The sequence below is a fragment of the Phascolarctos cinereus genome, unplaced genomic scaffold (genome assembly GCF_003287225.1).
Source record: "Phascolarctos cinereus isolate Bilbo 61053 unplaced genomic scaffold, phaCin_HiC Scaffold_2;HRSCAF=192, whole genome shotgun sequence".
NCBI lineage: Eukaryota > Metazoa > Chordata > Mammalia > Diprotodontia > Phascolarctidae > Phascolarctos > Phascolarctos cinereus.
The window spans coordinates 225450614-225463224 of NW_027555625.1; the positions used below are offsets into that span (position 1 = coordinate 225450614).

The 12611-nt window shown below is 41.1% G+C and overlaps 1 protein-coding gene across 2 annotated transcripts in view; it reads right to left on the reverse strand.

Moving 5' to 3' along the window:
• LMAN2L (lectin, mannose binding 2 like) overlaps nucleotides 1–10682 on the reverse strand; it is a 45881-nt gene extending 35199 nt beyond the window's left edge. Inside the window, exons 1-4 of one of the 2 annotated variants that reach the window (XM_020984014.2) lie at nucleotides 10378–10674; nucleotides 7118–7236; nucleotides 2162–2279; nucleotides 408–490 (exon numbers count right to left, since the gene is read on the reverse strand). In XM_020984014.2, coding sequence (XP_020839673.1) covers nucleotides 408–490; nucleotides 2162–2279; nucleotides 7118–7236; nucleotides 10378–10582 — 525 coding nt within the window. In that variant the 5' untranslated portion in view covers nucleotides 10583–10674. Of the gene's footprint in view, nucleotides 1–407; nucleotides 491–2161; nucleotides 2280–7117; nucleotides 7237–10377 lie in introns of both variants that reach the window. The other variant, XM_078149834.1, reaches the window with a different exon arrangement.
• Between the last annotated feature and the right edge of the window lie 1929 nt (nucleotides 10683–12611).

The window sequence follows — 12611 nt, forward strand, 5'->3', positions numbered from 1 at the left end:
CTCAGCTTTGAGGGTATGAAGATAAGGAGAGCAGCAGAAGAGAAAAGATCATTCATATTAGTTTATATATGTGTGCATGCATGCACTCATGAACGTAAACACAGACAAGTATGAAGCACAGTAATTTGTGAGAGAAATACAAATAATAGTTAATGAGAACTATGAAAAACAGTTCATACATGAAATGTGAACAATAGTTAACACTAGAGAAAAAGCCCTCATCTATAATCACTAGTCTTTCCCTTTTACAAAAACACAAAAACAATTTCTAAAGTCCAACAGACTAGGTAAATAAAGTAAATTAATTTCCATCCAATCACCTTCCCAAACCTTTGTCAGTCAACTTTCCTAGGAACAGGAATTATGACATCAGTACTGTTGATGTATGTTTTGCCACTTGCTCTTACCTCTTGCTGTTTTTCCTCATTGGGATAGGTGTCTACAAATACTCCCAGTCCTACAAAATTGTCCTTGCTCCCAAAGACAGGCCCTAAAAGAATGAGAAGACAACGATCAATCAAAACAAGATTTTGAACATTGCAAAGAATACCTCTCGCTCTCTGGAGTAGGAACAGTTCAAGTGAGTCTGTTGTCTTACTTGGAGGGGAAAGCCAGGGAGCAAGAGAGAACGCTATCCCAAACTCATTTAGCCCCACAGCAACTCCCTGTGATATAACACTGGCTGCCAAGGATCCCCAACTTCACAGATTTCTGCTTCAGAAACACTCAGGGAAGACTATGCCCCCAAGATATGCAGGTGAATTCTCAAGTTCTAAACTGTGGAACAAAGTTTTTTAATTCTTAAAGGTTAGACCAAGTTAAGCCTTCCATCTCCTTGAGGAGGGATTACATAAGCAATAAGAGTTCAGACTAGACCTCTGATCTCCACAACCTCTCAAAACTTTCCAACACAGGAATTACGCACCAAAGATAAAGCAACTTTAGCTGTTTCCATGGTCTAGGACACCCAGAATCCAAAAAGAGGCAAAAAACATTCCCCAAAACCTACAAACTGATTCTCACTGACCCTGAACTCACTCACTATTCTGCCCCTGCCTCCCATTCCACTAGTAGTGAGGCCTTACTAGCAGATCCAAGGAAATGACACAGACTTACATCAAAACCCACCCCTGCATCCTATTTCCACTCCCTTCCTCCTTCCACTGCTGTAGAGACCCCAGCTCCAAGTTGTAGAAGTTTGCTCAGGCCTTGACAGCCAGCTTGGCTATAGTCCTTCAGAAGCAAAAGCCTGCTAGGGGCTGCAACCCGGAAGCATCAGTGCTGCAAAGCTCTGAACAGCTGGTGCCAGTGAAAGCAGGCTCTGAACTGATGGTCCCAGTCAGAGAACTAAGGAATAGAGAGAATAGCAGAGGTCACCAGGACAGGACATGGTGTGACTCCACTAAGCATTAGGGAAAGAGCACATTATCCATCTGGGACCAGTTCTGACCACCTAAAAGTCAGTTGGGGCAGAAACCTAGGCTGGTGAACCATGAATTGCTCAGTGTGTCAGTATAGGAGGAGGCTGAGACAATTTTAGATCCAGCCCCAAGGAAAATATAATCAAAGGAGAGGGAGTAAGGAAGTGAGTAATGAGGAAAATTGAGGGGGGAAATCAAAAGGGAGGAAAAAAGATTTCAGGAAAAAAGACCTTAAATATAAGCAGATAAATCCAGGAAAAACAGTATCAATAAAAGGAAATGTAGTCTCCAGGTCTAGTAAACAAGTCCAGGCATTTCTGAACAAATACTGTAAAATGAAAGAGAATGATCCATCTCCTTGGAGATAGTAGCAACAGTGACGCTAGTTCCATAAGCAGAAATCTCTAATTCTCCCTTATGACTTAGTTCTGTTAAGATTCTTCAGGGTATGTGACTGTTAGAGTTGGGCTCTTTGTGCTTTCGGCAGCCAACATGCTAAATGGTAGAAAATATAAAACCTAGAGGCTATTAATAATAAACAAAAAGCCATTTGGAGATTAAGCCAAACCCATTTGTTTAGCCAGGATTTCAGGCCCATTCTAAAGCTGAGACTTGTTGGCCATAAACACAGATGCCAAAGTAATTCACATCCTGCAAAGAAAGCCACCTTCTGTGTCTTCTGCAAAGGTGCAAATCTTTCCACACCCGACACAAGAGACTCTAGACAAAGGTACTGATACCTGGCTGCATCCGATCCTTTGTATACCAGATTGCAAAGCCATCCCCATTCAGATTTTTCTTTCCTTGTCCATGGATTTTGAAATGCACTTGTAGTTCCCAATCTCTCAAATAGCAAGGCTACAAAAGAAAAAGGATAAGAGTCAACAGAAGGATGAGTTGCCAGGCCCTCAGTTCCCCAACAGGAAGCTACACATGGGGAAAACGAACAAGTAGTTAACACAATAACAACTAGACTATAGAGAAGCTAGGACTTGAGATCTATGACTTACTAAATTTATGTGAAATCCTGTTGCCTATATATATCTAAAACATTAATATGAGAAGAGACTCAACTGATTAGACGCAAGTTCTCTCAGGTTCTTTATATAACAGAAATAGAAAGCTCCCTTCACTTGAGGACCGAAGTAGTCCTAGAAAAAATACAATACTTGTCATCCACTACCTCTACCTCAAGTGTCTTCCACTTGGTTGTTTCCCAAACAGGAGTAGTAACAGGAAGTTGGAGTTGGGAGCCAGAAAAGCCATGGAGTGTAGAGCTGCCTTGACTACAATACAGTGGAACAGAAGCAGCAAAAGATTTGGTGTTGAAAAGATCTAGGTTCAAATCCTACTCTGCTAAGTTATTAGCTATGGGACCTTGGACAAGCCACCTAACTCCACTAACCTTCAGTTCCCTCGTCTCTCAAATAAAAGAGCTGAACTAAATGATCTCTAAGGTCTCTTCCATCTCTAAACTTATGATCATTTAAAACTATAACTCAGGAAAGCATTTGTGGATATATTGCCTGGTCACATTCACTCCTTACAGGCAAAACTAGCTGAATCAAGACTGAATCAACAGGGTGAATCAAGACTACCATAAATTATTAGTCCAGTTAGCTTAGACTTGTCCTACAAACACAACCCAGATTTACCCATAGTCACTTCCTTTACACCATATTCTAGTAAGGTCAGCTAAACAAGTTATCGGGCCCATACCCCAAAAATGTTGGTCTATACCCCTCCCATACTAATGTCCCCATATGTACTCTTAATAATCTCTGCCAGCCTACTACTAGGAACCTCACTCACACTAGCAAGCAACCACTGACTCACAGCCTGAGTAGGCCTAGAAATCAACACACTAGCAATCATCCCCACAATAACATACCCCAATCATTCACGAGACACCGAATCTGCTATCAAATACTTTTTAACACAATCCACCGCATCAATAATAATAATATTTGCTATCATCCAAAATGACTGAGCAACAAACCAATGAACCCTAACCCAAATATCTGACAACACAGCTTCAATCCTAATAATACTAGCCCTAGCCAGATGTAGGACTCAAACCTAAGTTTCCTGACTCTTAGTTCAGTATATACTTTCCTCTGCAACATGCTATGTGACCCTAGGCAGGTCCTCCAGCCTTGTGGGGCCTTAACTTCCTCAACTGTCAAAGGAAAATCCAGCCTTCACCACCCTCACCCTCAACCACCAAGAGAAGACAGGGCTAGTTCTATGGACGAGTATGCAGTATAACACAGTGGAAAGAACACTGGATTTGGAGTGAGAGGGCCTAAGTTCAAATCCAAAGTTTGTGTGACTATGGGTCAAGTCACTAAAATCTCTCTTATCCTGTTTCCTCATCTATAAAATGAAGGGGTTGGACTAGGTGGCTTCTTATGTCTATTTCAGCTCTATATAAGACCCTTTGAATATTCATTTTTGGCCCAAAGTGATTCTGTTAGTTTCTCTCTATTGAAAAACTCTAAAGAATCTGCTTTTGGGTTCTTCCTCTGTTAATCTTTAGTTGGGAAAGCTAAATAAAAGAACAAAAAAAGCCAAGTCAGGGAACACCTTGTCTCATGAAATGGTTTCGGGAATACTTACCAGATGGTATAAACAACTCCAACCAGCTCTTGGTCCTTTGCCAAGCTGAGGAGTAAATCAAAGTTCCTAAAACTAGATGCAGATGTCACAAGGCATGTCTTTACCTATTACACATTCCCTCTCCACTTTTCCCACCCAAGGATCATCAGAAGAGAATACTACTGAACAACTATTATAGGAAAAGCCTGTTGCATAAACAGATAGAGACCAGGAGCTGAAAATTTCAGGAGAAAAATGTGGCTGTGAAGAAGCTGTAACATATAAATATGATTTTATATATATATATTAAGGAAATGAGTGTTTAATCAGGGTTTTCTGATTCCTAATTGTATATCATAACACAAAAGTATCTGAAGGCAGCAGAATAAAAGTGCTTTCAATTGTAAGGTTCACTTAAAGTAGGGATAAAATTATTTTCTCTCAGAGCCCACCAAGACTCATAGATTGTCTTGATGTTCCAGGAAAAAATTAAAGAGAAGTTTGACTTAAATACCCAGGTTCTGAATGGAAATAAATTACTTTAGAGGGAAACAACAAAGACAGACCAAGCAGGTTCATCCCAGAAGATCTGAAAACACAGGTTGCCTTCTTATAACATACTAAGTCAGTTTGCATTTTCATTTTTAATTTGTATGACAGAGAGTACATGGCAGTAGGTACAGTCAAGGGTCAAACTGCAAAAAGAGATGTCTATATCCAGGCTAAGGTAGTCCGGTAACTGCAGAATCCCATTTCTTTTTTTTTCTTTTTTTTTTTTTTGCTTTTGATGAAGCAATTGGGGTTAAGTGACTTGCCCAGGGTTACACAGCTAGTGTTATGTGTGTGAGGCCACATTTGAACTCAGGTCCTCCTGACTCCAGGGACGGCACTCTATCCACTGCGCCACCTAGCTGTCCCCCAGAACCCCATTTCTTATAAAAGGCCTCCACCCTGCTTATTATCAACCTTCCTCTAACTTCTACCCAGCGGTCTTAGGTCTCTTTCTCCTCAGGAGTGAAGCAGAAAACATCTGCAAATACCTTAACCTGATCTTTATTCACCTTTATTCAACTAACACAGAATATTACAATATGCCTATGCCTGATGTGGTTTGAGCAGAATACAATGAAACTATTATAACCTTATTCTAGACATGCAATTTTTACTAATGCAATCTAAAACTGCATTTTTTTTGTAGTCACATCATAATATTGATTATATCAGGCAACTAAAAATCTCTAAGCCTTTTTCATATAAACAGCTATCCAAGAATATATCCTAAATCATGTTGCTGATTTTTTGAGCTGAAGTTTTATCTTTTATTTTGTTGTTTACAGTTTATAGGCAAGGAAGATAAGGTCCTTGTATTTAGAATAGCTTGCCCAGAGATACCTACCTGCCTAGAGCAAGAACCAGGACTAGAAGCAACGGCTCCTGATTACTGATCCAATGCCGTTTCCACTTTACCATCCTAACATCCAGCCTTCTTAAAATTTTAAGGATTAAGATAAAGAATTCAGAGAAACACAGGAGAATGTACATGAGGAGTGATGAAAGTAGAGCCAAAAGAATATACACAATAAACAAAACAAAGTCAACAACAACAACAGCAAATACCATGGAGAGTTATTTGTTAACTCATTTTTCATGTACTCTATCATCAGAACAGGTAGACTGTCCACTAAACTGAATAATATTAGTGCCATATGGTCAAAGTTAAAGGACATGACAAAAATACCAACAAAAACTTATTTTTAAAAGATAATGACCTACATCCTTTCTGTTAGCAATTAATAAACTATTTTGAGGGAATGTACTTTGTTGGAAGATTGTTTGGATATGCGTTGGGAATATATTGTGCCAAAACAAAGTATATTAATAAATTTTTTAACAGCATGCCAAAGGACTATTGAGATTTTGCCATTTGGCAACCCATAAAACCCCCAGCAGACCACACATACATGATCATATGAATACCAATGCCTAATATTACTATAGCAAATATAATTTTTCCATGGTCTTTGACATCTATTATAGTTTCTATCGTAACAACAAGCTACTGTGATGTGTGTGTTCTGTGATGCTAGAACATGTAGCACCAACCCAATCTGACAGATGAGAAAACAAAAGCATAGGGAAGTTAACTTGCCTAAGATGACACAGTGATTCAGTGACAAAATTGGAGCTAGATTCCAGGTCTCCTGACTCCCAGACTTATCAAATTGTCACTGGCTATATCTAAGAATGAGATTGGGGGGAAAAATAATTCATTACCAAAATTTAAATTAACTGAACGGTTGTTGGATAAATGAACTCCCTCACCCCGCTGTCACTTTCCACAAGATTGGCTCAAATAAAATTAATAAGGAGATGGTGCAACAGTTCTACTTTGCTGAGGATCATCAGCAGGCTCAAAGGCTCATCTTTAGTGTTTGTAACACAGACACAAAAAAGCAAGCTCAGGTTCACAGGGGCCCAAGAGAAAGTCTAAGATACTAAGAATGATGCAGAGAAACCAAACAGTCCTAAAGGATTTGAAAGGATATTAGAAATAATAGCCTCATCTTACACTTGTATGAAATCAGGTCCACACTAGGAATATGGCATGCACTGCTGAAGGAAGACAAAATGAAGTGAGAAGAGTTCCAGAGTGAAAACAACAAGATTATACTTTTCAGTCAGTATAATGAAGGGAGACCCCTAAAAACCTAAAGATAGTAATTTTAACACACACTGAAGCCATGTACTACTTTGTTTGGCCATGTAGTACTTTAGCAAATAAGTAATAAGTATGTTGAACCTGTTACTCTAACAGGTTTTACAAGTTCAAAACATAAATGAGAAGGATTTAAATAATATCATGAATGACAAATCCATACTGAACTATCTGGGAAGAATGAAGGATATTTATAGTATTCCTCTAGCCACATAAATGGTATGTCACACAAAGCAACTACCATCCCCTCCCAGAAAAGGTCACTTGGAACTGTTGTCAGAAATAAGAGTGGGCAAATGCACATAGGGCTGAGCCAGTATGACTTCTAAACTTTCTGTATAGCCTACTTGAACACCAACAGAGTAGGGAGAAAGATTCTTACCACCCGGTTCCACAGAGCTCCCTGTTTGCTCTGCATATCTGGGGTAAGACGGATATACTGGGTCATCACCATGGCATTCCCCATCAGCGTCCATAGTGAAGAACTGCTAGTACCCACACCTATAGGGAGGAAAGTAGAAGAATTCTCATAAACCAACAATGCTTTATTTTCTATTGTATCGACTGCATGCCTCCTCCTGTCTTAAGCAGATGTTATTTTCTCGCTACCTTACCTCTGCATCTCACTGACACATTTTAAAATTTTTCTCCTGTGGTACTCTTTCCAGACATGGATTTCAAAGAACTTTAGAGATGATAGTTTATTCATTTATTCATCCATGCACTCATCCATCACTGGTAAGAGGTCAGAATCATTCTTCCCATTTTATACGTGAAAAAACTAGGGTATCATAAGAGGGGGGAAAAAGTGCCCACAATCAAAGAAGCTAGGTGGAAAAATGGATAGAGATGTTGGACTTCGGAGTCAGGAAAACATAAATTCAAATTCTGCCTTAGCTGTGTGACCCTGGGTAAGTCACTGAAGCTCTTTAGACTTCATCTAAAAAAAGGGGATAATAATAGCACCTACCTCTCAGGATTAAGAGGATCAAAAGAGATGTATATCACGAGCTTGGTTAACCTTAAATGCTAGCTATTATTAATACAATTACATTGAGATGCAATAGTAAATAAAGGCAGACAACTTATGCCTCAGTCCTCCTAGAACCAGATCATATATGTTCCAAGTTGTCAGTTGTGTATACACACTACACACACACACACACACACACACACAGAGGTATATACATTTGGTTGGTGGTTGTCCTTCCTTCTAGACCTTTGGTCCTTTCAAAGGACCAAAAATGACATCACTATGTTTGAGTCAAGGTACAGTATGTCCAATTGTGGCTGATCAGATCAATACAACATCAGAAGGTCAGGCTACCACAGGTCAGGCACAAAGAATCCACGCATGTGTGTGTGTATGTGTGTGTGTGTACATGATTACTCCCTTTCACACTGTCTACATTCCAATCAATCTGAAGTACTTCCTGTTCCCCAAACTTGGCATTCCAGCTCCTACCCTGACCAATGACTCTTAGAATCCTGGGCTTCCTTCAAGTTTCCACTCAAGTGACATATTTTAGCGAAGGCTTTGCTAAACTCCCCAGAGACTGGTGGGTTCTCCCTCTTTTGATTATTTTGTCTTTACTTACATGTCTAAATATAGTATCCACTGAGTACAATGTAGTCTCCTTGAGGGGCTGCTTTTCATTTTTATCTTTTAGAAAATGCCTAACACAGCAGTTCTCAAACTTTTAGGTCTCAGGACTCCTTTTACCCTCTTAAAAATTCAGAACCCCAAAGAGCTTTTGTTTAGATGGGTTATACAAATAACAACTTAGTATTATTATGAAAATACTTTTGACCTTTCATATCTCTTGAAAGGGCCTCAGGAAGGTCCAGGGGCCCATGGACCATACTTCGGGATCCACTGATACTGCTGGAATAGAACTAGACCTGTGATTTCATTGGTTTGAGGACCTTCTGGTGGGAAAAATGCCCACCCCCTACAAAGGCTTGCAACTGTACTACAACTAAGGTTTAGAGAGTTGCCTGGATAGCACTGAGAGGTTAAATGATTTGCCCAGACTGAGGCCTACAAACGCTATAGAATCATAAAAGGTTACCTAGGCAGAACCAAGGTCCAAACCCACATCTTCTAACTCTTGATTATTCACTAGAATCACATTATTTCCCTACACAGAAGTACGACCAAAGATAGTAGCAAAGGAGTGAAGCAGACAAAATGTTCTAGGAAAGTAAGGGGAGGGAGCAACAATGAGGGGAGTGATCACTTTATTTTCTGATCAACAAGTTTTTTTACTCTCTTTCCCACACCACCCTTTAAATGGAAAAAAATAAAAATAAAAGCAAAATCCTCATTATAAATATGCAGTCAGGGAAAAAAAATTCCCACATTTTCCATGTCCAAAATGCGCATCTCACTCTGTATCCTGAATTCATCACTGCTCTGTTAGGAGATAACATGGATTTAGAACCATGGCTGGTCACTGTATTGATCACAGATCTTAAGTCTTTCAAATGTTTTTCAGCTTTACAATACTATTGTTACTGTATATATTGTTCTGGTCCTTCTCATTTCACTCTGCATCCCTTCATAAAAGTCTTTCCAGGTTTCTCTGAACCCATCCATTGTCAGTATTTCTTACAACATAACAGTATTCCACTACATTCACACACCACTTCCCAGTTGATGGATATCCCCTCAGTTTCCAGTTCTTTGCCACTACAGAAAGACTTAGTATAAATATTTACGTACATATGGGTCCTTTTCATCTTTCTTTGATCTCTTTGGAGTGCAGGCCTAATAAAGGTATCACCTAGTCAAAGGTAGGAATAATTTAATGACATTTTGCTCACAGTTCCAAATTGCTTTCCAAGAATGACAGGACCAAGTCACTGCTCCAACAAACAGTGCACTAATGTACCTATTTTCCCACAGCCCCTCCAATATTAGTTATTTTCCCTTTTCTGCCTTCTCTGTTGATCTAATGAGTACGAGGTAGAACCTGAGTTATTTTACTTTGCATTTCTCCATTGGTCATTTGGAGCATTTTTTTTTGGATAGTTGTTTACAGCTTGGATAAAGAACTGCCTACTCAGACCCTTTGAACGGGAAAGTTTCTAACTAACTTATTTATTCAGTCGTAGAAAAATGAATCAAGTCCTTGGGCTCACAGGTCTGGGACTAAAATGGACCCCGGGGGTCACTTGGTATAACCCCCTCTTTCTTCCAAAGAGGAGAAATGAGGCCTCTAGGGGTTCGGCGTCTTGGCCAAGGTCACGAAAGCGGTTAAATGGCAGAGCTGGGATTTGAATCAAAGTCTTCTGACTCCCCATCCAGGGATGCCATGTCGCAGATAACTCCCTGGGCATCTTCTAGTTGCCTCTGCAGCCGGTTCTGTCCGCCAGCGCTGTCTCCGGACCCGCAGAGCCCAGGGCCCTGACCCAGGGCAGGCACCCGAGAAACCTGGGCAAGGCTCAAGTGACCTGGCCCCTCTGCTCAACCGCGAGGTGATCACTCCCGGCCAGGACTGGGGAAGAGCGGCCCTCCCCCTGCACCGAGCTCCCCTGACCTTCGGCCAGACACCTCTGCTCAGTGACCTCTTCCCACCCGCCCTCTCCGAGTCCGCCCCGCTGCCCAAGCCTCCCCCGGCGCGGCCCCGGACCCCTCACCCTGGTACGGCTTGGACAGCGAGTGCTCCCGCTTCAGGTACTCATCGGTCTGGTCCGCCTCGGCCGGCCCCAGCCCAGGCCCGGATCCCAGTAGGAGGAGCAGGAGCAAAGTGCCGAAGCCCGCTCGGACAGGCCGAGCCCCCGACCCCCGCCATCGCCACCTCCACCGCCAGCGCCAGCCCGAGTCTCCGGGAAGCACCGCCATCTTCCTCGCCGCCACCGCCTAGCCCAACACCCGCCCTCTCTCCCGGCCCATTGGCCCGAAGGGTCATCCGCCCCGCACGCGATTGGTTGTCAATGTGTCCCCGCCAGCACAGGTGAGCATCTCGCTGATTGGGTACCTTGGGCATCAGTTGCCCTGCCAACCCAAGGGAGGGGCGTGGTAGTACAAAGAGTGCGTTAAATTTGCATTTTCTTGGGGCCCGCAAAGTATTTTGGGGAATGAAGTCTTTTATTTGAAACCCGTAGTCATTCATTGCAGTGAAAGAGATAGCAGTCTTTATTCCCCTCCCCACACACCCCATCAAATCTCAAGGGCCTGTGTGAAGGGCCATGTGAAGTATGCTTCAGAACTGCTTTTGCCCCAATTGCGAATGATGGGAGGGAGCTGGAGTAAAAAAGATTTTTCTTTCCTTACCCTGAAGTAATTAAACTGCTAATAACCTGGAAAAAACTGCTAATAAACTGGAAATTTAGAGCAAGAGATTGGTTTTTTGTTGTTCATCCTTTTTTTTTTTGTGAAGCCATTGGGGTTAAGTGACTTGGCCAGAAATTTAAGAAATATTATGTGTCTGAGGTCGGATTTGAACTCAAGTCCTCTTAACTCCAGGGTGGGTGCTCTATTCACTGCACCACCTAGGTGTCCTATTATTTTTTCAATCTTGTCGGACTCTTGGTGACCCCATTTGGAATTTTCTTGGCAGAGATACTGGAATGGTTTGCTATTTCTTTCCCCAGCTCATTTTATAGATGAGGAAACTGAGGCAAATAGGGTTAAGTGATTTGCCCAAGGTCACACAGATGTCTGAGGCCAGATTTGAACTCACAAAGACTCATCTTCCTGACTCCTGGCCTGGCACTCTATACACTTAGCCACCTAGCTGCCAAGAAACTGGCTTATCATGAGTGATTTTTTGTTTTTTTGAAATTAACTTTTACAGCATTTACTACCATATAAAGTATGTTCCTATGTGTATATATAGGCCTGTGATTTCATCCTTGCAGAGACCTCCTGCCAAGAAAATTCCCTCCACTTCAAACTGTAGGCCGGTGAATTTAATGTCAATTTCTGACAAAATTGTAGACTGTATTATTAAAGAAATGGTTTTGTGAACATCTAGAAAAGAAAGCAGTGTTTACAAAGAGCCAGCATGATTTCACCCAGAACAGGTTAGATCACTTTTCCACCCTAGTTCAGACCCTCACTGTGTCTTGATTAGATTATCTCAATAGATGCCTGATTGTCCTTTCTGCCTCTAGTTTCTTCCTCTCTCCAACAGCCAAAGTGATGTTACAGGGCTGACCATGTTACTGTCACTTTTCTACTCAAGCTCCCGCAGGTTCCTGTGACCTCTAGGATAAAATACAGATTTAGTATTAAAAGCCTTTCACAACATGGCCCCAACCTACCTTTCCAACCTTATTATCCGTAACACTGGTTCATGTACTCTAAGCTCCAGTCAAACTAATTTATTTTCTGTCACTTACGTATAATATTCAATTTCTTGTCTCCAGTCTTTGCATAGGCTATTTTCCATGCCTAGAATGCATTCCTTTCTTGTGTGCACTGCTTAAAATCCCGAGCTTTCCTAACTCTCTTCAAAGTTCAACTTAATTGCCCCGTCCTACATGAAGGCTTTCCTGATCTCCCTCAGTTGCTGGTGCCTCTTCCTCCAAATTACCATGAATTTATTTTGTGTGTGTGTGGATAGATAGATAGATAGATAGATAGATAGATAGATAGATAGATAGATAATGTATGTATACATATATATATATATTTACATACTTAGATGTATAGATATTGCTTCCCCTAATAGACCATGTACTTCTCCAAGACAGGGGACTTTTTAGATTATGCCTTTGTATCCCCAGTGCCTACCATTGAGTAGGCACTTAATAAATAATTATTAATTGACTAAATGATTGATTCTCAGTACTTTGGCTAAAGTCATGCATGCCAGACTAACCTCATTCCCTTTCTTGACTAAGTTACTAGATCAGGAGAATTCTAT